This window comes from Eublepharis macularius, chromosome 15 (assembly GCF_028583425.1).
Source record: "Eublepharis macularius isolate TG4126 chromosome 15, MPM_Emac_v1.0, whole genome shotgun sequence".
Taxonomy (NCBI): domain Eukaryota; kingdom Metazoa; phylum Chordata; class Lepidosauria; order Squamata; family Eublepharidae; genus Eublepharis; species Eublepharis macularius.
Genome location: NC_072804.1, coordinates 54,314,610 through 54,341,335, shown reverse-complemented (window position 1 = coordinate 54,341,335; position 26,726 = coordinate 54,314,610). Strand labels below are relative to the sequence as shown.

General features: G+C 48.1%; 1 protein-coding gene across 5 annotated transcripts in view; it reads right to left on the bottom strand.

Annotated features, from left to right (window-relative positions):
• Positions 1-9,948, bottom strand: part of SLC8A2 (solute carrier family 8 member A2) — a 76,084-nt gene extending 66,136 nt beyond the window's left edge. For 4 of the 5 annotated variants that reach the window (XM_055000015.1, XM_055000014.1, XM_055000016.1 and 1 more), the window contains exon 1: positions 8,141-9,819. In XM_055000015.1, the coding sequence (XP_054855990.1) occupies positions 8,141-9,705 (1,565 nt within the window). In that variant the 5' untranslated portion in view covers positions 9,706-9,819. Of the gene's footprint in view, positions 1-8,140 lie in introns of all 5 variants that reach the window. The other variant, XM_055000013.1, reaches the window with a different exon arrangement.
• Between the last annotated feature and the right edge of the window lie 16,778 nt (positions 9,949-26,726).

Here is a 26,726-nt window from a genome sequence, read left to right as displayed (position 1 = left end):
TGGGCCACTGAGACAGGTCCGCTCTGTGCTGATTTCTATGCCGGTGGCATTATTATCCCAAGCTTGAAAAACATCAGCGACAATCTCAAGTGAGCAAACAGGATGTTTGCCACCGCCTGCCAGTATTTCTTTCGAAGGACAGCTCTTGCGGTTACAAAATGCCTCTCAAGACACTTCACATCTCAGCAGGACCCAGCGGAGGGAACGGTTTTACAACCAAGCTGCCAGGTATCAGGCGATCTCCACAGAGCTGTGCCAGAGTGTTTTAGGAACTGCCCTGTGGCGACGCTGTATCTCAGCCCAAAAAGAAAAGGCCGATTTGCCTGACATCCCTTCATGTAACCAGCCACTGGCTTATTAGGATGCAAATGATAAAGGACAGAAAATCCCTCATTTTGGTGATGGTGGAGGAATACATCCTGTCATTAAAGACGGGCTGTTCAGAATTTAAAAATTGCATGTGAGCTTTGTCTGAGGCCTGGCAGAACTGACATTTTAATTTGAAGGAGGGGGGCTGAATTCCCCCAAAACGTGTGTGTGTGTTATGTGCAGTCAAGTCGTTTCCGACCTATGGCGACCCTATGAAGGAAAGACCTCCAAAACGTCCTATCTTTAACAGACTTGCTCAGATCCTGCAAACTGGAGGACGTGGCTTCTTTTATTGAGTCCAGCCATCTCATTTTGGGCCTTCCTCTTTTCCTCCTGCCTTCCACTTTTCCTAGCATTACTGACTTTTCCAGAGAATCTTGTCTTCTCATGATGTGACCAAAGTACGATAGCCTGTTTTGTCATTTTAGCTTCTAAGGATAATTCAGGCTTGATTCGGGCTTTTTGGCTGTCCATAGTATCCACAAAACTCTCCTCCAGTACCACATTTCAAATGAATCCATTTTCTTCCTGTCAGCTTTCTTTACCTCAAAATCTCCAGGAATTTACCTCAAAATCTCCAGGAATTTCCAAACCCAGAGTTGGGTATTAAGGCCCATGGCATTTAATTGGTTCATAAATGATCTGGAACTGGGGTGAGCAGTGTAGTAGCCAGCTTTGCAGATGACACAAAATTATTCAGGTTGGCGAAAACCAAGGCTGGCTGTGAAGAGCTCCACATATTGGGTGAGTAGCCACAGCCTTCTTTTGCCGAGACCTCAGAGGGTTCTTAGTTGTTTAGACAACACACTAACAAGCTGTTAATTTCCCACTCCTATTCAGCCCTACCAGTCCAGGAGGGAGCAAGGCAAGTGTCTCCTCTCCAGAGCTGACCCCACAACTGGGCAAACCTGGGCAATTGTATTGTAATTATAACCTGGGCCGATTCCGCACGGCTTACCTGAAGCCGGGACGTTGCGGAACATGCCGGAAAAAACGCGGAAGATCGCGTTTTCTCGCGTGAGTTTTGTGTGAAGTCGTGTAAAACTCGCACGAGAAAACGCGATCTTCCACGTTTTTTTCGGGATGTTCCGCAACGTTCTGGCTTCAGGTAAGCTGGGCGGAATCGGCCCTGGGCAACTGTAAAACCTAGGTGTGGTACTGTAGGGAGGGGGTCTCAGATGTTTCGCTAAAGAGTTAGGGGCCATAGACTTCACCACTATGTTGCCTTACATATTATCTGTTGCTTTAAATATGTACTCCTATATACTACCTGTGCTTCATGTTGTTTAATGTCAGTCCTAGAATTGTTTTATGTTCTGTTTCAGCAATTCTCCAACCCCTTATTGGATCCTTGCTAATGCTATGTCTTTGTAAACTTGTATTCATCTACCCTATGACATGGTTTATGGAAATGTTCTTGACACTGTATGGAAATGCCTGCCCTTGGCCTTGCTACTGATTGGACTGATCTCACACTATGTAATCTGCCTTGAGTCTCAGCAAGAAAGGCGGACTATAAATGACATAAATAAGAATAAAATAAAATAAACTGCCTACGGCACCAGATGTTGCGGTGAGAGGAGCCCCCTCTAACAGCTTGAAGGGAAGTTTGGCAGTCACTGGCTTCTAGAATCTCCGTAGTTGCTGTCTCTGGTTGAGGCCTTTTGAAGAGTTAGTAACCGTTGTTCATTCTAGAATTCTCACTTTTCTCTATATTGAATGGGGCAGGCACCCCCAAGTCATCGTTCACCTTAGCTGCCCTTGGTCCGACCCACTCATGCAGAAGTTCTCTGCAGCCTGTTACAGCCAGGAGGTTAAAGAGGGAGCCACAAGCACCAGTTATCTCCTCCTCAGCGCCCCCGCCAATTTGATGCGCCAACGACTGCTTGGGCAGCACTCTGGGCTGGGAAGCCAGGAAGGGTGTGTGGGCCAAGGGAGGTTTCGATCTGCCGCTCTAACTCCAGAAAAACCAGAGACCAGCCGTCCCGTGCACTCAGGGGTCATTTCGTAGAAAAAGAGCTGGAGGGACTCATTAGCATAACGCATTCGCATATGTCACGCCCCTTGCCATCGCCGGAAGTGTGTCATTAGCATAATTGATTTGTGTATGCCACACCCCCTGACATCACCTATCCTGGCCGTTCAGGGCCAAAATTGGGCCCAAAATCCAGGCTGAAACGGGCTCAAAAAGGCCGAGAGTCAGGTGGGTGGGGGCACCTGTCATGTGACCTCTTTGGGGAACTGCCGGAACTGTGTTCCTGCGTGTTCCCCCTCGAAATGAGCCCTGCATGCACTACTTCTTCCACAGGAGCACCACGTCACTTTCCTAGAGAAAAAAGCTTTGACTCTCCAGAGATGATTCCCCCCCCCCCCCGTACACAATTACCAATTTCATCCACGGAGAAACCCAGCCAAGGCCATTGTGAAGCTTTTTTTCTTCTTTTTAGAATTAATTTCCCCAGATGCTTTTCAACAAAGACATTTTGGTGCATGATTTAAAGAGGCTGTTGCTTTTAGCAACACCTCCCCGTTTTGAACAAGTGCTTTCCTGCCAGACTTCGGGGCAAAATGACAGCTCAACGGGATGAAAGTTAACAGAAAGGCAGTTTTAAAGTTTTGAGCTCAGCCAAACAGACTCAACCTCAAGCCCATTTTCTGCACTATCTTCTTCAGAAAGTCATTGATTTCTCCAGCTTTCACCACAGAAGCAAATACTTCATTTCTGTACCACTGATATCTCCTTCGGGATCTTGCTTTGTCCCAATTCTCAGTAAAGGACAAGTATTTCTCCACCACACAGCAACAGAATCATAACATTCAATTTATATACCACCCTTCAGGACAACTTAACACCCACTCAGAGCGCTTTACAAGGTGTGTTATTATTATCCCCACAACAATCACCCTGTGAGGTGGGTGGGGCTGAGAGAGCTCTGAGAAAGCTGTGACTGACCCAAAGTCACCCAGCTGGCTTCAGGCGGAGGAGTGGGGAATCAAACCCGGTTCTCCAGATTAGAGTCCTGCCGCTCGTAACCACTACACCAAACTGCTTTGCCTTGAATAAAAAGGATGATGCTTCAATGGACACTCTAGGCAATTACCTGTGCCCAGGAAGACTTATCGATTCTGCTCCTGAGATGTTTGTATTCCAGAAGAAAGAGCAATAAACTAATGTGAAGCTTACCGTGGTCACTTCTGGGTGTAAAAGTGTAACAGCAGCCACATGGTTTAGGGTTGCCAAACACTTAGTGGGACGTGGAGATCTCCCAGAATGGCAACTGATCTCCAGACTACAGAGATCAGCTCCCCTGGAAAAAATGGCCGCTTTGGAACAGGGAGACTCTAGGGCATTATACCCTGCTGAGGGCCCTCCCCAGGTTCCACCCTCAAATCTCCAAGAATTTCTGCACCCAGAGTTGGCAACTCTATCAAGCATCCCTCTAGTCCAACATTCTGTTTCACACAACGACCACCCAGGTGTCATCGGGAAGTCTAGAAGCAGGACATCAGAACCAATACCTCCCCCTGTGGTTGCCGCTTAAGCACTGGTGCAGATGTTAGCAGCCATTTCCCTTCATCGTATTGGAAAGGGAAGCTTATGGATATGGAATATCATGAGTCCCTTTCCCCGCCATGTGCTTCAAACACCAAATGGCCTGACTAGGTGTACCCCCTACGAGGTAATTGGTTTAGCCCAGTAGGGTAGAGTGAATAGCTAGAGGTTGCTGGGGGGCTTAATAATAATTTATATGCTCTTATCACCATGAATAAGGTAATCAAATGTTGTATGTAAATAATATGACTTAAAGTGGTGTTTGTGTATTGAGTTTGGTTGGTGTTACAGGGATTGTATTATTTTTGCAGAGCTGTAATTCCCCAACAAAAGGACAGAAGCCTGGGCTACAGTTGCTTCGAATGAGTGAAAAAGGACTCACCACTTCGTGGAATCTTGAACTGTTTTACCTTTTCAAAGACGTTGTTGATTTAAAGTTTTCTGTATGGTTGCACTTATGAGTTTAGTTTTTTTAAAAAGTTGTATTTTTATTAATTGTTAAGAAGTTTTTTAAAAGAAAAATTCCTTCGTAACTGAAAATTGTGTGAAAGTTTGCTTCCTACGTCCCAGAGAACCCATAAAAAGAGAAGTTACATAGGCAGAACGCAGTTGCCAACTCCGGCGGGGGTATGGGAAACCACTAGAAGGTGCGTCAGGCTGACTAGCTGCCCCTTCACACCTCGGAGATGTGCAAGAATTCAGACCGTAGAGGTACTCAAGAAGTTCCGGGTTTAATCTCAACACACCCTTCCAATCTTCCCTTGTCCCTTTCCCTCTACAAGGCTGAACTGATAGCCTCACCCATTCAGCTGTCACAGGTCATCAATCACCATTGATAACTTTAGTTTCACCCAGGGAAGCTTAATCAAAGCTTTCCCAGTTCTTTGTCTCACCCCAGAGACAGCCATTAAGTCATTGTTTTGAGGCGGAAGATGCAATCCCGCACCTGGGTATGTTCCACAGTATAATTGGACTACCTGCTGCCTGTTTAGAGCCATGTGTGCACAGCCTCAGATCGCATGTCTGAGCCGCTCTCTTCCTTCTTGCTATGCAGTGCTGGGTGCTGAAGTTACTTCCCTTCTGGACTGGTAACTATAACCCCCAAACCCTGAAACTCTATCTAAGCTCCTCTCCACTTTTCCTAGGAAACTCTGTATGTGTGTGGTGCATGTTCTTGTATGATTTCTTTTTGATATCCCTTTAATCAGGGCTCATTTCGAGGGGTACCACACAGGAATGCAGTTCCGGCAGTTCCTCAAAGAGGTCACATGTTAGGTGGACCCGCCCACCTGACTCTCGGCCATTTTGGGCCCATTTCAGCCTGGATTGGGGCCGAAATGGCCCGGATTGGGCCTCTGACGGGTGGTGGATCACTCTCTGACTCAGCAGTGGCCCGATCCTGACCATTTTGGGTCCCTTTGTGGCCATTTTCAGCCCCTTTTTGCCATTTTGGGCCCAATTTTGGCCCTGAATGGCCAGGATTGGGTCCAAACCAGCCAGGATAGGTGATGTCAGGGGGTGTGGCATATGCAAATCAATTATGCTAACAGCACACTTCCGGTGATATCAAGGGGTGTATCATATGCAAATCAGTTATGCTAATGAGTTATGCTAATTAGTTCCTCCAGCTCTTTTTCTACAAAATGACCCTTGCCTTTAATAAAAATCATTCTTTAAACACTCGCTTGGTCATTTTAAGAGTCCTCGGAGGAAAAGGAACTGGTAAAAATCTCGCTTGTTTCCCTCTCTCACTGCCTCTCCTTGCAAGCTAATTCCTCCAACTTGCAAGGAGACTTCTCATTTGGGCAACACAGAGAAATACTGCTTCTGAATATGGATGTTGCATTTAGTTACTGTGGCCAGTCCCCACGGATGAACCACGAGTCTGGAGAGCTAAACTGCCCAGGAGATTATTTACTCAGCAAATACACAATTGAAGTTCACTCAGCTACCAAAGCCTCTCAATATTTTCTGACTTCCTAAATACCTCCGTCCAGCCCTCTGCCCTTTCATGACTTCTTCCCCTTAATGATAAAATGTCAAGTACCTAATTCACATTTTAATTCCACGGTATGCCATTTTTTAAAAAAAGAGGATATTCGTTGTCAAAAATCTTGCTTTGACTTTTGGGGGAAAGTAGCTCTCATGTGAAGAAAATGTATAGATTTTAAAGTGGGGCAGGAGCCGTGCCCGTGATGCAAAACTTTGCTTGCTGTGATGGCTTCCCATTATATTCCAGCTGTGTGGATCAAAAACCCAACCATTGGCACAGATGTCCCATTGTGAACCCCAGCCTACAAAACAAAGAGGATTTCTGTGCGGTGTCGTGGTTCGTGCTGGACTAGGAGGAACAGCCTTCTGAAGGCAAGCATGCCTCATGGCTTTAACAGCCACTGCAGTCTCGAGGGGGGCCCTGGCTTGAAAAGTGGGTTCATGTTCCACTACTCCCCTTGGCAATCTATAAGTGTCTCAGCTCCCCTCTCCTAAGCCTGCAATGTGAGGATACCAATACAGGGCCTGCCTCAATGGGCTGTCGTAAGAGTTATTTCATATGATGGTTTAGATAAGCTCTTTGCTCGCAAAGAGAAGAAGAGGTTCACCGGGGCTCAGGGATTAGCTTGCAAGGAGAGGCAGTGAGAGAGGGAAACAAGCTATCACATGCTCAAAGAAAGGAGAAACTCCAGGCGGTTGGTTCCAGGTTGGGAATTTCCTGGAGATTTAGGGGCAGAGCATAGGTAGGGCAGGGTATACTGCCATAGAGTCCGCTCTCCGAAGCAGCCCTTTTCTCCAGGGGAACTGACCTCTGTAGTCTGGAAGAGGCAACTCTGGGAGAACTCCAGATCTCACCTGGAGGCTGGTAACCTTTTGGGCTATCCAGCTTGGGTAAATATGGCCTGTAGCTCCTAGAGTAGCAAGAAAGCCCTCCCCGTTGGCTTCCTTTACAAGGTCAGTACTCCCACCTTTCCCATCCCCAATGCAACAGATAAAACAGAAAACACAAGCGAACGATAATAAGAGCAGTTCACGCTATTATCTCACATGCTGATTCTGTGAACCTGGGCAGATCATGAGGGGGAGGGCAGGAAGGGTTACATCAGTGCTTAGCTCTCATGGCCCCTTCTTACGTGTCCAGGGTAAGGCCGATCACCACTTTGGAGTCAGGTAGCAATTTTCCGCAGGCCAGTTCAGCTAGGGATCCTGACGGTGTTTTGCCATCTTCTGGGCATGGAGCAGGGGGTCACTGAGTGAGTGTGTGTGTAGGGGTGGGGGGTAGTTGTGAATTTCTTGCATTGTGCAAGGGGTTGGACTAGATGACCCTGGAGGTCCCTTCCAACCCCATGATTCTATGAGTCTCTATGAGTCTAATCCAGTTACCTTCTCCACTGCTGCAAATACCCCCCATACTCCCCCCGCAGGGGGGGCTTTCAGATTCCCAAGTCTGCTAGATTGACTCCCATCACAGCATTAGACACACACTCACACCAGTTGAGGAGGGAGGGATGGAAACTGAAGGGGGAAGAAAGCAGTACGAAAATTATTGCTTTAATTTACAGAGTGTCAGACTGGAGAAAACCTTTTGAAATGAAATTTCTTTTTAAGGTGTAATGAATAAAATTGCCACCCTCTTCCTCTCTCGCTTGCCTGCTCTAATGGAACTTTTATTATTATTATTTTTTAATTACATAACGACAGGGGAGAAAGTTTTGGCTGGATCTTTGGGAAGAGGTCTTTTTTATTAAAAAAAAAAAAAAAGCTCTCGATCGCTTTTATAATTGGCCATGACATGCCCCCTGTGATTTTTCATTTGACAGGCTGTGAAAGGAAACTGCATTCAAGAGAGGACCGGGGGTGGGGGGAGATGAAGCAGGTTATGCCCTCACCCTGAAAATTTCTCAGAATTCCTCCTTTTTTACAAGTCCTCTATGCCTGGCCTTCTGTGACAGCGATCCCTGGGGGAGCCAATATGTCTCTCTAGAGGGCCTGGATACATTGCATACTCCTCTTTTAGGTATTCTTGGAAAACAAAAGTACCTGCCGCAAACAGCTCTCACCCATAACAAGAGCAACGATTTGCAAATAAATTCCGAGAACCATCCAAACTAAATTCTATTTTTAAACCCATGCATACCGAAAAATTTCTCTCCATTTGGATTTGGGTTAGAATTTCCTGGCAGTTCTATTCCACGGCCTACACTGCAACACACATGGTGTACTTACACGGTTTCGTCGTCCTTGAATTCCAGCTCCCCACTGGAGTCTTCATAGTCCACACCCCCTCCTCTTGCTGTCCCTTCCACAGTCTGGTAGGGAACCATGACCGTCCCACGGGCACCTGAGCTCCGGATGACCTTGACCTCCAGGGTCCCTTGACATTCACTGACCCTCAGCAGTTTGTCCTGGAAGGTGAAGATGCCAGCATGGTCATCGTCCAAAATGGTCACAGTGGCCACCAAGGGGGCCACCAACCGGCCCTTGGGGTGGTCGGCTGAGTCTGACTCAAACATGCCCTCTGCATCCCCCACCCGCAGGTTGAGCAGCCGAACAAAAAAGTGCTCGTCTTCCTCGAAAATGTCATCATCGATGATGCCAATCTTCAACTCCTTCTGGGTCTCCCCTGGCTTGAAGATCAACGTCCCCTCGCTGTACTCGTAGTCTGAGCCCGCCTTGGCCGAGCCATCCTCTGTCTTGTAATCGACATAGAAGGTATTGTATGTGTCGCCGCCCTGCTGGCAGGCCACGGTCAAAGTGACCGAGCCACAGTTCTCTAAGCAGTGGTACATGAATGGCTCAAAGAATATTTTGCTGTAGTTCTCCTCCACCTCTGCCTCCGAGGGCACCTCCAGCAGGTTAGTAGACTTCTTGGAGAATTCAGAGACGTGCTTCTTGAGGATGTTCCCTGCCCCGGTCATCAAGCGGGTAGCCTGGATGCGATAGAAAGCTCGGCTCTTTTGTTGGTGCAACAGGGCGTAATAGTTGGCCATTTCGACAAGCTGCTCCAGTTCTTTGTCTGGGTGCTTTTGCTTTAGGTCTTTAAGGATCTGGATGACCTCTTTGCGGCTCTCATCCAACTCTTTCTCCTCCTGTGTAGTGGCAGGTAGGGGGGCCACTGAAGCCATGCTTCCATCCACAAAGACACTCTCCCGGTGGTCGTTGGCCACGAAGCTGCCGTCCATCTCTATGCCCTTTGGGAACTCACCCTCGGTTCCAATAATGATACCGCTGCGAGGGTCGGCCCGGTACCGCTTGTAGACGTATTTGTAGAAGAGGAGTCGTTTGTCAGCCATCCATGCGAAGACCACGCAGACAGGGAAGAAGACGAGGGTGAGCAAGGCCTCCCAGACCTTCACTACCCCTGGCGAAAAGACAGCGAGAATCAGGTACAACCAAATGTAAGCAAAGATACTCCAGGATGCCGTGACAAAGAAGACTCTCAGGTGTTTGATCTTGCGGCTCTCCCCAGCCGGGATGACGTAGACACACACAGCAATGACTACAAACATGTTGAAGGCAGCGCTGCCAACAATAGTCCCTGGGCCCAGCTCACCTGCTTCGAAGTTGTGGCCACAGACCTCAATGACCGAAAGGAGTATTTCAGGCGCAGAGGAGCCCAAGGCCATAAGGGTAAGGTTGGAGACCGTCTCGTTCCAAATCCTTACAGTGCCAATGCTGGTCTCCCCATTGGATTTTGTGATGGTGATCTCCTTCTCCTTGGACGTGATTACCTCAATGGAGGCCATGAAACGGTCAGCAATGATGGAGACACCCAGAAACATATACATCATAGCAACGAAGTAGACAATCGCCCGGGCAGCCTTGTCACCCAGCGAAGGGTTGTCCGGCTGCCATACAGGGAGGATCACCCCGGGCTGACACCCACTGGATCCCTCACAGCTGGTAGAGTTGGTCTCCAGCTCGTTTTCGTATGCTCCAACCTGGGAGGCATTCTCCGCAAAGACGGCCGAGGCTACCAGGACTTTGGCAAGGGAACAAGAGGACAGCCACCACCCCCACCTTGATGGCACCATCCTCCTTCGGCAGTTCACGCCAACAAGATCTAAGGACAAAGAAGAGGGGAGAAGAATTAGAATGGTCAGTCCCTCTGCTTTAGGAAAACATACAATGCAATGGCAGCAAAATCTAACCTGGCACCACAATTTGGGAGAACTGGCGCAACAGGCACTCTTTTGGTTGTTCCCTTCATCTGGTGTGTTCTAAATGGGGCATTTTCACACTACTTACTTGCTTCCAGAACATCGCAAAACGTTGCGCAAAAACTGCAGAAGATAGCGTCTTCTTGTGAGAGTTTTGCGCGACATCACACAAAACTCTCGCGAGAAGACGCTATCTTCCGCGGGTTTTGCGCTACGTTTCATGATGTTCCGGAAGCAAGTAAGTAGTGTGAAAACGGCCATAGAGTTGGATCTCTTGGGATATGTTCCACTAGTAGAGGGGCTTTTCTCCAGGAAATCCAGAAGCCCCCATGGTATAACATGCAAGTGAGGGAATGCTCCGTTCACCAGAGGAAAGTGTCTTCTCCAGTGTAATAAATCTGTGGGAATGAACCCACAGAACTGCAACATTTTAAAAGCTAGCTAAAGCTACAAACACTTTTGGCACCTTCAAGACAAATTCAGGACGGACATGTTGGCGAATTGTCCATGGTTAAATCTGATCGAGCATGCCACGCAGCCAAAAATGTCACTGATATGTGGCAGTTTTCCTTTCTTATTTCACTTGGTTAGCAACCTTTAAAAACTAGTTGCTGTTAGTCAGGGCTCATTTCGAGGGGGAACGCACAGGAACGCAGTTCCGGCAGTTCCCCCAAAAGGTCACATGACAGGTGGCCCCGCCCACCTGACTGTCAGCCATTTGGGGCCCATTTCGGCCTGGATTGGAGCCCAAACAGCCCGGATCAGGCCTCTGACAGGTGGTGGATCACTCTTCCACTCAGCAGCGGCCCGATCCTGACCATTTTGGGCCCCTTTTCAGCCATTTTCAGCCCCTTTTGTCATTTTGGGCACAATTTCGGCCCTGAATGGCCAGGATTGGGTCCAAAACAGCCAGGACAGGTGATGTCACGGGGTCTGGCATATGCAAATCAGTTACACTAATGACACACTTCTGGTGATGGCAAGAGGTGTGGCATATGCTGATGAGTTATGCTAATGAGTCCCTCCAGCTCTTTTTCTACGAAATGACCCCTGCTGTTAGTTTGTGTTATTTCTATTGTACTTTCATTATTTTTTTAAAAAATCTTGTAACTGTAGTCTGACTTCGGAATTCCGAGATAAAACACAAGAACTGTGAGGCAAACCATCCACATAGCATAATCATTCAACCCTGCTTTTCTTAAACTTAAATCCATTGTTTCATAACAGTGACACTAATTACAAAAGGCGAGTACCAAACCTGCTGGTTATTTAAGCCACTTTTGCTGTCTAACTAAAGAGGCTGTTTTAGAAATATTTGGCCAGTCGAAAGCCTCTCCCTCGAGAAACGTATAATGGCTTAAACTCATTTTGGCTACACTGAACTAACACAGATCGATCTCTAGGATCTAGCCAGGTTCTCAAATTCAGATCTGAAATGTCAGCTGCAACATTTTACACCACGTTAAAAAAAAAAAAAACGACTGAAACCGACCCACCGCAATCTCACATGACATATGTGTTTCTGGACCATACCACTTCATATTGCCATCCAGGGAATCATCTTTGAACACACGTGAATTAAAATAAATACCTCCCCCTCAGAAAAGAAAACTAGCCAGCCAAAGAGAAGGTTCGATCTAATTTCCCCCTTAGGTGATTAACATGTATATAGCAAAGAGATGAATTTTTTTTAGTAGGGAGGGGGCAATGAAACATTGAACTGCCCGTCTGCGGTTCGAAATGATACAGCCTAGCAACAGATGCAGAAACTTGTTGGAGAAGGGGTGGAATGAACATGTAGAGATAGATACTAACACTGCTGACCTTAACTGGTACATGGATCATATGGTGAAAGGCTGTGGCAGGTGATCCACACAGGGGTGTACACCCATGTGGCATCCCACTGCCTGTCATCCCATGGTTTCCCCCCGCAGCAGGGGTCTGAGGGGGCATGGCGGTCATCAGCTGGCAGGTGGGTCAACCAATGTTCGGACCGGTGCCCAGTGCAGTGCCAATGCTCTGCGAGCTGTAAGTCAATAAAGTTGTGGCCTCTTTTAACTCCATCATGGAGGTTCCACATTGGAGTGAAGCCCCTCAAGAAGCTGTAATGGAGAGCGGGCGGCTGGTTAAATGATCTCTCGCTGGTCGAGGTGGAAGAGAAAGAGCGAGGCTGGCTAGCTAAGCTGTGTTCTCAGCCCTGGTTAAAAACCAGAAAACCGAGAAGAGTCAACCACCTTTCCCTCCCACGCCATCACACTTAATCTCTCTCTGCAGGTGGCTCAGCCACATCGATGGCGCAAGTGAATTGAGGTTGCCAGCTTGCCAACCAGCTCCTGCTCTGGTGTCTTCTGCCGCCACTGGGTGCATAGACACTGCCAAGCAATCACGCTCACTGGCACGGCACTTCTGCCAACAGCTTCTGCCTTCTGAGTTCCACCGCAAAAGGCGTACAAGCAGAAGAAGGTGGTTTTTCGTTTGTTTTTTTACCCTTGGGCATTCGGCAACGGTATGAGATAGGAGGCAAGGGGGGGTGGCTGACTGCAAGGAAGGGCATCAAAGCTCCCGTATCTTTCAGAGCTGGGCAGAAGAAAGAATTTTTGCAAATGTGGCTGCTCATGGGGTGGGGGTAGGAGTGCCGATCACCACTTCGGGGTCGGGAAACAATTTCCCCCAGGCCAGTTTGGCTAGGGATCCTGACAGTGTTTTGTATTTCTGTTGGAATCTGTGCGAGTGTCCTATGCTCAGTCATGAAAGAGGTAAATTGTTATTCTGTTTGTTTAGTCAGATAGCTAGTTAGTACAGGACCACTCAGAGCCAATCTACAAGTGACGCCTGACACAGGTTGGACACTTGTCAGCTTACCTCAAGTTTTGATGGGAAATGTAGGCATCCTGGTTTTACAGCTTGGCTCTCCATTACAGCTGCAAGACCAGGATGCCTACATTTCCCATCAAAACTTGAGGGAAGCTGACAAGTGTCCAGCCTGTGTCAGGCGACACTTGTAGCTTGGCTCTCAGGCTTTGAGAGAAGTTCCCGACAGAGAAAGTGGGTGTCTTTAGTCTTAATGAGAAGATCTAGGATTGTCTATTGTATGCTCCAATTTGTTGGGGGGGCAATTAGCTAGCAACATATACTAAGGTTTTATTGCTCTTTGTTCAGCCTACTTCTCTTTGCCAGCTAAGCTTTTCTCTCTCTAGTACCTAGTTTAGCTATCAAGATGTAGTCAGAAACTGTTTGTTGTTTTTCCTACCAAATGCACCCTTTTTACCCTATTATGTAGTAAAGTATTTTTGTAGAGCTAGAATCACAGAAGTCTGTCTACTTATTTCCACTGCGCTATTATCAAACTCTGCTACTTTGCAAACTCATTGCTGCTGCAACCCCCAACAATTTCCTACATTGTGCTGGGGGTTGGACTAGATGACCCAAGAGGTCCCTTCCAACCCTATGATTCTATGATTCTAATTAAAGGAGGGCTGAGAAACACACATGCAAGCAAGACATGAAGGCAGATGAAATTGCATGTACTTAATTTTGAACCGAAATGAGAATGAAGGAGTTAAGCCAAAGACTCTAAGGTCCATGAGATCTGGCCAAGGCGCATCTTCCTTCATTGTTTACCAGATTCTGAGACCTCAAGGAATAGGCAGCACTGTATCATTGAATTGCACGCAGCCCTGGGCTCCTTGGACCCCGTGTGCCTCTCTTGAAGCAACCCTCTGCCTGCCAAAGGGAGAGAGGGATTTGAGTGCATGACAGAAGGAGCGGCTCTGTGATTAAATCTTGCAAGAACAGCTTGCAAAGCTACGGCCCTGTAGTCCAGCAGGTGGTAGCAGGAGGCTGAGCTGAATGGGGAATTCTCTCTTGGAATGCTGGAGGGGAAGGCCACGGAGTGCTGGATTAAAGGAGTGGAGGTTTCTGGACTCGCCGACCTGGATTCAATTGGCAAAGGCTGAGCTTTCCTCGAACTTAAAGAGCTCTTCCTCCAGGCAGAAGAGTTGCTTGAATGGAAGGAAGGCTCTTTGGAGGGTTGCCAACCCTGTGCCGGGAAATTCCTGGAGATTTGGGGTGGGGTCTGGGGAGGGAAGGATGCCATTCAACCCACCCTTCAAAGCTGCAATTTCCTCCCAGGAACAAATCTCTATAGTCTGGAGAATTCCAAGCTGTTGGGATTTTAGCAAGCGTCCTACGTTCAGTCATGAAAGACTTAAATTGTTGTTTTATTGCTTTAGTTAGTCAACCAGTTTGCATAGGACCACTTACCTGTCGAGTTAAGGTTCCCACCCACCATAGAAAGTGGAGTCTTTGTGCTTAATGAAGAACTAGGATTCACTATTGGGCAACTTGCTTTAGTGGGGGGCAATTAACTAGCAATTGTCGAAGGCTTTCACGGCTGGAGAACAATGGTTGTTGTGGGTTTTCCGGGCTGTATTGCCGTGGTCTTGGCATTGTAGTGCCAAGACCATGGCAATACAGCCCGGAAAACCCACAACAACCATAATTAACTAGCAACTTATACTAAGGGGTTATTGCTCTTTGTTCAGTCTCAGTTTAGTCTCTGTTCATTCTTGGTATGGATTGTTTTGAGTTCTAGTCTGATCATCAGGATGTAGCAACCGGTTAGTTAGCTATTTTTTATTTTCTTGCCAAAATGCACCCTTTATCCTAATAGGTAGTAAAGTATTTTCTAGAGCTAAAACACTGGAGTCTGTTCTTCCTTTAAACTACTGCATATTAATATACTTTCCAAATAAGTCCTACACAAGCCCCACCTGGGGGCTGGCAACCCTGCTCTTTAGGCTGGAGGAAGTCTTTAAACATTTTAAATAATTGTATGTACTTCCATGTATAGCTGGGGTTTGTCACTCAGGCCTCCCTTTCTCCCACCCACACCTCGTTCAAATTCTTGCCGTCCCTTTTCTCAGATTGGGAAACTCATATTCCCAGAACCCTGTAGGGATCGTATAGGGGTGGTCAAACAACTGCCGTTTTTGACTTGTTCACCATCATTTGGTGAGTCGTTTGGATATCTCCCAATAAATTCAGACGTTTCTACATCTGTTTTGCACAATTATAGTGGGATTTTTTTGCAGCACCCCCCGAATCTGCCACCAAATCCAATTTTTAAAGCCATACATCTTAAGATTTTTGAATTGGGACTTACTACTTTTGCTTCTGTGCCCCTTTTGGTGCCTGCCCACGAAGCCAGCTAATCTTGGGGTTATTTTGGGCTATCGCTTCTGACGTGAATGCCATTCCTGCATAGATGCAAAGACGGGATAAACAGCAAGCAAATCACGGCTTGATGGTGCACGTTGGTCCCTTTTCTGACCTAGACCACGACTCAAGGGAACACACGACTCAGGAAATTCAATTTTCGGACTGGGCCAGACGCTCCTGCAATGACCTGGCTTTGCAGGAAAAGTGACTAGGTCCCCTAGTCATTCTGTGAGGAGGGCATGGAGCTGAGCAAGTCATGTGATTTTGTTTTCATACAATGTTTGAGTTGGATCTTGGATGATCAGGGTCCAGAGGCTATCTTGGCCTGGGGTCCCATCCTAGCTGTTAGCCACCCTGACACCAGAGAGTAGGGGAACCTTAAGACCACTCAAGAGACCACTGCAGCCCCCCCCCCCAATACCACCAAATCTGTACCCAACGTCTCAGGAAGCGTGAGTGAGAGAAACAAATGGAAACGGGGTTATCCCCTTCTTTATAACCACAGAAACCACCGCAAACTCTCGCCAGCTCAGGTGGCTGCAAGCATCGGCTCATCTATGGAAGTGTCAGAAACTTATACGCAGAATAAGAAGCCAGTTTTTCTAATGGAGAAGTTTTTAATCTACACACAATGAATACCTTCCTTAAACGCGGTTCACCGAGCCCGGATCTCCTTCCAGCAGCCTGCAACAGCTCACAGTCATGGAATCTATTTCTCAAGGTCGTTTGAGCTATTAAGGGTAATCGTGATCCCGGAAAATCCACCCAGAGCGGGGGAGGGGGCAGCGCTTTGGGTGGACAGAGCTGAACAGGTCAGAGAGAGGGAGAGGTTGAAGCTTTTGGAGGGGCATCAACCCCAAGGGCTTTTTAAAAAAACATTTTCCTCTATTCTGCAAACAAGCTATCGTTCTCATTCCCAGACTCTGAAACCAGAATCAACGAGGCAGCATACATATTTACTCCAAAGAGGCCAGAGGCTGAGAGAGTGATTGGCCCAAGGTCACCCAGCGAGCTCAAAGGTGAGGATTTGTATCCAGAACTCCCACATCCTAACACGACACCTGAACTCCAAGAAGGGAGAGGGGAGAGGGCAGAAATATCTTATAGAGACATATAGCCATAAAGGCAGGGCTTTTTTTCAGTGGGAACGCAGTGGAACGGAGTTCCGGCCACTCTTGAAAATACTTAGCAATAGTGTGTGAAAATAATATTATTTAAAAGGATTCCGTGTGTTCCTTTCTCATTTCCCTCTTGAGAGTTCTTTTCCCAGAACTTTCCCACCTCTTTTCCCAGAAAAAAAACCCTGCATAAAGGTATGCAGATGGGTGCATGCATGTTCACACACACCATGTGGCTTTGGATGGCAGCCAAGAAAGGATCTGCCTTTGGATCTAGGGGAGGGAGAAGCCCAAAGGAAGCTTGTAGCGATGCTGGAAAGGTTCTTACCCGGATTGTTCTTCTAGATAGTAGGCGGGATGTCAGCCAAGCTCCTTCCCTGGCAGGGCCGGTGCAGCACTTAGGAAGCTATTGGGACGCTTCCGTCGTCACTGTTTCCATTCATGGGAACGCTCCCATGAGACTCTCTGAGAGCCAAAATTGCAGCCTGAGACGCACACGCACGAGAGATGCAAGGGAAACCAAAGCGGATGGGATTTCACTCTGGTATAAATGTGCCTCAGTCAGGAAATTAACTGGGGAAGGTTTGCAACCTACCAATCCACTCTTCTGCCTCCGTCAGTATTAGGTTCGAATCATGCCCAGGAGCTCTCAGCTGCTCTTGGGCATCATTCGAATCTGATACTGAAGGAGGCAGAAGCACTCTCCCAGGGGACATTCACCTGGCATCTCATCCAAACTGGGCTGCTACCCAGCTGCTTTTGCGATGCAATAAAGGGCATCCGGCTTGGACATGAGAGTTTCAAACAGGGCTTTTTTTCAGCTGGAACACGGTGGAACGGCGTTCCGGCACCACTTGAAAATGGTTGCATGGCCGGTGGCCCCGCCCCCTGATCTCCAGACAGAGGGAAGTTCAGATTGCCCTCCGCGCCGCAATCTCAACTCCCCTCTGTCAGGAGATCAGGGGGCGGGGCCACCGGCCATGCGACCATTTTTGCCAAAGGCGATTTAAACTTTAAAAAACTCCCCTTTTGTTCCAGCTGACCCAAAGCGACATCATTGTGCGGTCCTGAGTTCCACCACTGAGTTCCACCACCCCTTTCCCCAGAAAAAAAGCCCTGGTTTCAAATCACCACTCCTGAAACTCACCAGGAAACCTCAGGCTGCTCATTCTCTCTTAACAGAGCCTACCTCACAGCGTTGTTGTTAGGGCCATGGGTAGAATTTGTTTTGCTGACATTTTTATGCCTGGTTGGTACATTTATTTATTTATTTATTTATAGTCCACCTTTCTCACTAGGACTCAAGAGGGGGATTACACAGAGTAAGTCAGTACGATTGACAGGACGAGACCTCCAATAAACAATGCAATAGGAGTTGTGTCTGTCAAGAACTCCGCCCTGAGGTGGAGTCCACTGTGGCGGCGATCAAACTCCCCACGGACCCGACCTCTTACTTACACAGGGTTCATTTGAACTCAAAGGGGAGCCAGCAGAAGCGGGGAAAGGGGACAAGAGACCAACCTGTCTCAAAGTAGCTATAGCTTTTATTAAAACCATAAAACAGAATTCCAGCAAGCTGGCATCATATTTACCCAAAGGAAGCTTGGCCAAGCCGATGAGATGTTATCGACCGACGGAGAGAAATCCAGCAAAGGAGATTTCTGTCCCAACCTCTTTGGGGTCGCCTTTTATACCTTCTTTCCCTCATCTTTAAAATCTTATTTGGGGCGGTCACCAAGGCACCCATAGCTATGTGGGCCTTCCTGATTGGACATTGCCGTTGACGTATGTTCCCGTCATGCCTGAATATTGTTACCAACACAATTGCCCGACGCCTGGCATGGGTCCCTCTGAGTTTTCGTACCCAGAAACTGTCTAACTTGGGCAACATCCCCTTTTGACCTTTGATATTTTTCCATCCATGCTCTTTCTGCTCCTTGACACCTCTTAAGGGTGGCTGTGCTTAGTTCCAAACCCTTTCCTCTTAAAAGTGAGTACAATTGCTAATTAATTATCGAGAGAGAGAAAGAGAGATCCTCCCTTCCTCTTGGTCCAATTCACGCCACCCAGTAAACAAGCTATTTTTGATTTCATTTAGGACACAGGAAATCTGTGGTCTACCAGTTGGTTTCCGCTGCAGTTGAAATCAGGATTGAGGTTTGTTGAAAATTCAAGTCGGAGGAGAACTTACTGTAAACGAAAGGTAAAACTGGAACAGGAAAATCTGGGTGCCGGCCTCCAGGTTTATCAGAGAGCAGGTATACCTGGGGGACCACATCCAGTCCTGTCATTTGTATTGCAAAAATCTGGAACCAGAAACCTGAAAACGGACTGAGGCAAAGTGTAAGTATTAATATGTGTTAAATGCTGCAAAAATTACCTAGTAAGATCCTACTTGACTGCGACAGGCAGTGCATACTCCACACAATAGTACAGACCACAGTTCCTAAACCTTTACCCAAGAAGTTTTCTAAAGCATTCTGTACAGTGTAGTCCTATTACCTGTGTAGAAAAACCCTCTTTAATTAGTCCTAAGCTGCCTTGGACCTCTTTGAGGGTGCAAAATAAAAAATAAATAGTTGTGATTTTGGAATCTGAGTCTTGTAAATGTTCTCTCCTTTGGGCTTGGTCTGAAAGCGCTCCACTGAAGGGGGCGGGAAGGGAGTCAGAGTTTGTGACAAAGGAGTTGTAAAGTCTGTAAATGACTACAGATGTCTCCTCGAGTTTTAGGAAATGACCCTGTCCAAGGACTCGTAGGAAGAGCGCCTTGGAGAAACGTGACCCTCCTTCACTCCCAGCTCAAGGGACAGACAAGGTTTGTGTGTGTGAGTGTGTGAAGAAACAGTGACTACAATTCTGGAAGAGGAACAGGGAGGGAAACCGACAGTGTTGTGAGAAGTGCTGGATCTCCTTCCGGGAGGTGATGTGTGGCAACAGATCTGTCCTCAGTCTTTCCACCTGTGCTGTACTCTGTACATTTGCAAATAAGGAAAATACGACAGAAACAGCATATGCCTCCGGTGATTTGCTTTCAAAGGGAACCGACCCAGGTTACTGCCATCCGAGGAACATTTCAGAAAAATGGAGAGCGCCTAACAATATTTTAAGTAAATGCAAACAGAAATACAGTCTGTGATCCCAAATGTAAAATGTGAGATAGAAATTCTGTTATCTTAGGCATGGAATGCACCATTGGGAAAGAGCTCTGGGTGTTTTCCCCGAAAGAAAGAAAAATATCCGTAAGTTTCTAGTCCTTAAGGCTGTGAAGAATGTTGAATAATCTCAGTGGACCTGGTGTGGAGTCACTGCAGAAGAGCTGCCACTCAAAAGCAAGCAGTAGCACTAACTAGATGCATGTTTTATTTATTTATGTCATGATGGACATGATGTGTTGGGCTGTGTACATGTATTTGCATGTATTTGCACATGAGACAGAGTTCCCAACCTGCAGGTGGGGCCTGGAGATCTCCTGGAATTGCCACTGGTCTCCAGATCTCAGTTCCCTAGAAGAAAATGGCAGCTTTGGAGGGTAGACTTGATGGCTATACTTCACTTCGTTCCCTCTCCTCCCCAAACCCTGCCCTCTCCAGGATCCCCCTGAATCTCCCAGAATTTCCCAACCTGGAGATGGCAACTCTAATGAGAGCCCAGAGGCATTCGCTGTCTTCCCACACCCCCTTTCACCATTTGTGGAGTTAAATTACAGGCCTGATGAAGAAGCCAGAAATGTGAACTCCAATGCTGTTGAGCGCACAGTAATTCCATTTTTAAAAGGCAGCCCCCCCCCAAAAAAACCTGCCCCCAAAGATAGTGGTTTACAGAGGACAGATGCTGGAAAAGTCATCAGGAATTTTGCCCCAGTATAAACCACATCCCATTAGCCTTGTGACCACAAGACCAGCCGCAACAGCACGCCCACTTTAAATGAGAGCCACTGTCTGAGATATGGCCCCTGGGCAGCCCTCGGGTTCCAGGCCTGCCTTTGGCACGGCTTTGCTCAACAGCTGCTGCCCTTGCGATTTCCTGGCTTGCTGGAAAAGAGCTGACGAAGGACCTCAATTAAATCCAGAGTGTTCATGCAAGCGGGACGGGAAATCCCTCCCGCGGTAATGAAGACATCGGGCTGAGCAAGAAGTAGGCCCTGCCTGGCAGCCACCCTGCTTGGGAAATGGGCTGAGGTCAGCAGTGCTGGCTCATCTGGGAAGGCGGCCTGGATTTGAGGGAGGGCAGTGGCTCCAAATCCCCCCCCCCAAATCAGGAAAGGGCCATAGCTCAGGGGCCAAGAACATGTTTTGCATACAAAAGGTTCTGGCTTCACTCCTTGGAATCTGAAAGGATCTCAGTAGACTGAGGAAAAATATCCTCTGCTTGAAATTTCTACCCAGAACACTTTCCCTACACCGCAGTTTCCTTGTAATTCTCTTAATTAGGAGGACTAATAGATTCCTTTTCCCCTTCTCGCTAGAGCAACACAGTCTGGACCAACTGTCTTAGATATTATTCACGTTAGATAAATGGATCCTCCATGGACAGCAGCAGTGTAAATTTCAGAGTCCCAGAGACTGGGGACACAAAGCAGAGGAGGGCTGTTCTCTCATAATTTGCTGCTTGCGAGCCCCCAGAGGCATAGGAGTTGCCCCTCTTACGATAGCAAGGTTTGGATCCAGCAGCACCTTAAAGGCCAACCAGATTTCCAGAATGTAAGCTTTCGAGAGTCAGAGCTTCCTTCATCAGATACCTGGCAAATGGAGCTTTGACTCTCAAAAGCTCATACCCTGGAAATCTAGTTGGTCTTTAAGGTGTGGCTGGTCCCAAATCTTGCTCTTCTACCACAAACCAACATGGCTACCCACCTGAAACAATCTCAGGAATCCTGAGTCAAGATTTCCACCTGACATTCAAGATGCTGAAAGCAAGCTTTCAGGTAACGCAGAACTCTTTGCCAAGCCCCACTGCGTTCCAGACAAAGCGCAAGCGCCAACAGTGATATTACAAGTCCAGTTTGATGTCAGTCCAGAAAGGCAGAGTGGTCTTTCAAACGAGCAGGAATCGGGCCTCAACTTCCCCTAGTCTAGGGAATTCTTGCTCCGGTAGACCTCTCTCCACCCCACCCCATCCACACACCAAAGTCCTTTGCATTTCTACTCTACTTTGCAGCTTGAGTTCTTCCTACGATTTGGCAAGGGGCACTCTTCACAAGCAGGCAGCTGGGAGCACATTGCAATGCACGCTCAGCTGCCTGTGGTGCAGTGATGAACATTCCCAGAACAGAGCAGGCAAAGGAACAGTTCCATGGCACCTTCCTGATGCCCAGAAAGCCTCCTGCCCAAAATGCCGCTGAACCAGAGAACCCAGTTTTGCACACACACTCAAACCCCAATAACAAAGCAAAACTCGTTTGCAATCTTTCATCTCAGGAGCTGCTGGGAGCTGGGCAGCCGGTCTGTCTTCTCTTCCTCCTCCTCCGTTTCCATCCCAGGGCCTTTTGCTTTGTCAACACGTTAGACCAGCTCAGCTGGATCTAAAGCTGCAATTCCCCTGGAGGGAGACAGCCTGACATTATATTTTTTTGGGGGGGGGGATCATATAGAGAGGACCAAGGGGTCACATGTCAAATGCTAAGAAGGTCATAGATCCAGAGGAGTTAGCTGTGTTAGTCCATAGTAAAATAGTAAAGAGTCCAGTAGCACCTTTAAGACTAACCACAGCTCTCCTCGTCAGATGCATCATCAGCTTTCGAGAACCACAGCTCTCTTCATCAGATGCATCATCCGCTTTAGACGACGCATCTCTTCATCAGGTGCATCATCAGCTTTCTGACGATGCAACTGACGAAGAGAGCTGTGGCTCTCGAAAGCTTGTGCTACATTACAGTTGGTTAGTCTTAAAGGTGCTACTGGACTCTTTACTATTATGCTAAGAAGGGAAGCCGAAGTCTATAAATATATACACCCTCCACCAACAACCAGCCATATAAGCCAGAATCCCTCACAAGACCTTGTGGCTATGAGTTCCACAAGTTAGGCATTCACAAGTACTTCCTTGTGGCATCATCTCCTGGGCTTCCATCACTGCTAGATATGTTTGCACGCCAGGTGTGGATTCATCATTCTCAAGCCTCGGGACATGTAGAAGCAGAGGCGTTCACTTGGGATTCCACTCTCTAAAATATCCGCAGTCCCTTCCTCTTGAGCAACGCTCTCGAGGTAGCAAAGATTAAAATGCATGAAGCGATCTTCACTGACTTGAGATGAAAGCCGAGGTCATGTGCAGGAGAAAGGAAAATTTTATTGCTGCTACAGCAGAGGCACCCAAAGTCCCCCCTGCCCTTGCCTGATGCTCTAAGCATGTCTGCACGCCAGCTCACTTGAGTGGATTTCTAGTGGCTTCTTTGGACTTCTGACTCCTTGCTGCAGGCACCTGGGTTACCCCAGTTATTTGCCTAACAGGAATGCGAGAGTATTTTGGAGGCTGCTGGCACACTGGAAAGATGGTGTGGCCCACACAGGAGAAAGTTGGCCCACACAGGCATCTGGGAGATGTGGATTCAAATCACCACTTCCCCATAAGGCACACTGGGTCACACCATTCCAGCCACTTTCTCCCAGCCTAATCTACCCCGCAAGGTTGTTGTGAGGACCAAAAATAGGAGGAGAGAAACTCGAACATCATCGTGAAGGAAGGCCAACACTTAAAAAAATAGACGGTAGATGTGTTTTCTTTCATTACTGCTCTTTTAGGGAAATGCAAATTTTCCAACAAGTCCCAGACACGCACGCACAGAAACAATTTCCCCACCTAATCAGCTAATAAGGAAAAAAAATGGACCCCCACCCTCAACCCTCTCCTTCCTCTCCCACCCCTTGAAAGGGGGGAGGGAGTAATAAAAAAAACGAGGGTTGTCCTTGGCATCTGTTCTGATGGAGCCATTTACAATTATGCATTTGCTGATCAATTCAATGAAGAGGAAATTGAGTTACAAGAGGCAATTAGGGGTGAATTGCGTGCCCGCGCGTGTGCAGATGCACTAGTGTGTGTGAAAGCGAGACAGAGACCAGCCGATATACCAAGTTGGCACAGAGCGGGCTGGGAATTGGGATGCCACGTCGATGGAAACAGACCCAGAAGCACCTGCCTGTAAACAGTAGTCTCTTGCCAAGGTTGCTAAGCTTCTCCGCCCATAGCAACGACACTGTTCCCGTAGCAACCCAGCTATAAAAAGGATGCTAAACTCGGGAATTTTAAAAAAAGGCCAGAGAGAGAAACTAGGGGGACTGTCTGGCTTTTAGAGATGAGCTCTGAATGCTTTTGGAGCCGAGCGGCTGGTTTGGGGGCAAGTTGCAGCTGTTGGGTGGGAAGTACCAGTTGGGAGATCTTGGCACGCCATCGCCCGGGTAGCCTTTTCATTAAGCTCCTGGCATGACTGCCGCGCTGACTTTGGAGGCTTTGTTGGCCCCGGGAGGTGAAACTGCAGGCCAGGGATAGCCTCAGCTGAAATCTAAACGGAGGGCAGATCCAAGGCGTCCGTCTCAGGCAAAGATGTGGGGATCACCTTCAAGGCAGCATTGCCAGGTGTTGGGAGGGGGCATTTGTTTGGGGGAGGTAGAATTGAAGATGGGAGAAGGGTCCAGAGATGACAGAAACAGCCTTGGCCTGTCACTCATTCAGTTTCTTACTCGGCTCTCCAGAAAACGGCTGGAGGAAGCCGGCAACAACTCAATATCACAGGAAATTAATCCGTACCTTGGTCATACAAACAGCTCACAAAACACACAAGAAAAAGCTTGGACACGATTTAAAAAGCACACAAATTTTTTTTTTTAAAAAAAACCCCCACCTACTGTAGTACCATCAAAGAAAAAAGATGATCAAAAAACCCATAACAGGCCGTCTATTACAGATAAAACCAAAAGGGTTTGGAACAAAATCGATAAGGCGGATAAGGTGATTTGTTAAGGTGACGTCATTGCACTTCCCCAGGAGTGCTCCCATGCTTCACACCAGGCTGGGAGCATGCGCACGCTTCGCAGATGCACGAAGAAGAAAAACAGGGTGAGTGCCGGGTCGCCTCACCCCCCCATGCCGCCGAGAGCGTAAGGGAACCTGGCAACGCTACTACTTTCCTATGGCCCAGTTGCATGGTAAGGAACTTGCAAGGATCTTCTAGGTGTACTTCACTCCCCCACACACACCGTATCCCCTTCCCCACAATATTTCTTCCTTCCCTTCTCTGGGCCGCCTCACCTTTCCCTACATCTTTCTCTTCTTTAAATCCCCTAAACACCTTACCTTTTTATCTGCTCCTCCATCTTTTATTTTATTTATTTTATTCAATTTATATTCCACTCTCCCTGCAAGCGAGCTCAGAGCGGATCATAGGTGGTAATAAATACCATAAAGACAAATAACGGAAATTAGATGAAAACATCAGTCACATCACCCAAGCAATAAAACGCATCTGTGGGGCAGGGGCCAGCTACCAGATGACAACCATCTGGGGGAAGGGGGCAAAACTCCCACCCCCTGGTAGGAGGCCGGTTTTTCGGCCCGCTTGCCTCAACCTCCATATGCCTGGTGGAACATCTCCATCTTGCAGGCTTGGTGGAAAGATAATAAATCCATCTGGGCCCGAGTTTCCACAGACAAGAGAGTTCCGCCAGGTTGGGGCCAAGACCGAGAAAGCCCTGGCCCTGGTTGAGGCAAGGCCAAACTCCGTAGGACCAAGGACCACCAGTAGGTGTCTATCTGCCAAATGGAGCAGTCTCTGGGGAACACGTGGCGAGAGGCAGTCCCACAAGTATGCTGGTCCCAGTCCACTAAGGGTGTTAAAGGTTAAAAAACCAAAACCCTGAACCTGATCCAGAATTCCACGGGAAGCCAGTATAGCTGCCGCAAAACTAGTGTTATATGTGACCGGAACGGAGTCCTGGTCAGAATACGTGCCGCTGTGTTCTGGACCAATTGTAACTTCCGGATCAGACCCAAGGGCAGCCCAGCCAGGGCCGGCTCCAGCGTCGCCGACACCTGAGGCAGCTTAATGCTGCCTCTGTGCACGTGCGCACACTGGACTGCGTGATGACGTCACTGTGTGTGACATCATCACGCAGGGGCTGGTGCGCTCACGGGAGGGTCTTCCAGCCCTCCCATTCAGTTGCTCTGTGGGCCAGGCACAGCCTGAACGGGAGGCTGCCCGCTCAGCTGCCCCACGCTGCCGCCACCAGAACACGCTCCTGATTGTCGGCGGCAACAGCAGCTCCGTGGCACGCGCCCCTGCCCCAGCACCTTAGTGTCCTGAGGCGGCTGCCGGGCCAGCCTCAATGGGCGAGCAGGCCCTGAGCCCAGCGTAGAGCCAGTAGTCCAGCCTGGAGGTGACCGTTGCATGGATCACCGTAGCTGGGTCTTCAGCTATATGTCTTATTTTACTTTTTATATACTGCCTTTCTCCACAAAGCAGCTCACATCATTCTCTGTGCCTCCATATGATCCTCACGACAAGCCTATGAGGTAGATTAGGCTGAGAGTTTGTGACTGGATCGAAGTCACTCGATGAGCTTTCACAGAAGAGTGGTGATTTGAACCTGGGTCTCTGACATCCTACTCTGAAACTCTAACCACTACACTACACTGGCTTTGGGGGGGGTGCTGTTAAATAACAGCAAACAGTCAGGCCTGGGTGAGCCATGCAAGTACGTGGTATCAACTCACCCAGTGGTTGCTTCTGGGCCTGGCCCCAAGGAGTCCTCCCTCAAAGGCCTTTTACTGACAGAAACCAAGCCTGGAATATTGGCTAAACTGTTATGGTTGCCTAGCAACCGCCACTGAGAGCATCTAGTTAAAGCTACAGGTACCCCTTTTTTTTAATCCCTCCCCCCCAAATGCACTTTTTTTTAATTTCAGAATTTTCTGCAAACCTGGTGCATTTTTCTGGTGTGTAAGAAGATCTGCCTTGTCCATTCATGGCCCCAGTCTCTGAATTTATGTATCTTCACATCAGGGGCGCTTAGCTATTAGTATGTAAGATGGCAAGAGACTCAGTGTGTAGTCCATCTGTCTCCCTTGTGATGGGGTTGACCTGTACCACCTCCAGATCCTCTCCTGTTGGTGACGGTGCAGCACTGGCGGCTTGCAACTGGGGCCCGGGCTCCCTTCCCCTCCTGATTGGCCTCCTGGAGGGTCTCCTGGGTTGCCCGGGCCTTCCGCAGCCAAAAGGCAAGGAGAGCCTTTTAGTCTGACAGGCTGCAAGGGAAGTGAAAACCAGAACTTTCTGCTTCCAACACAAACATTCCTGTAATTAACGTAATAGCCTCATTAACT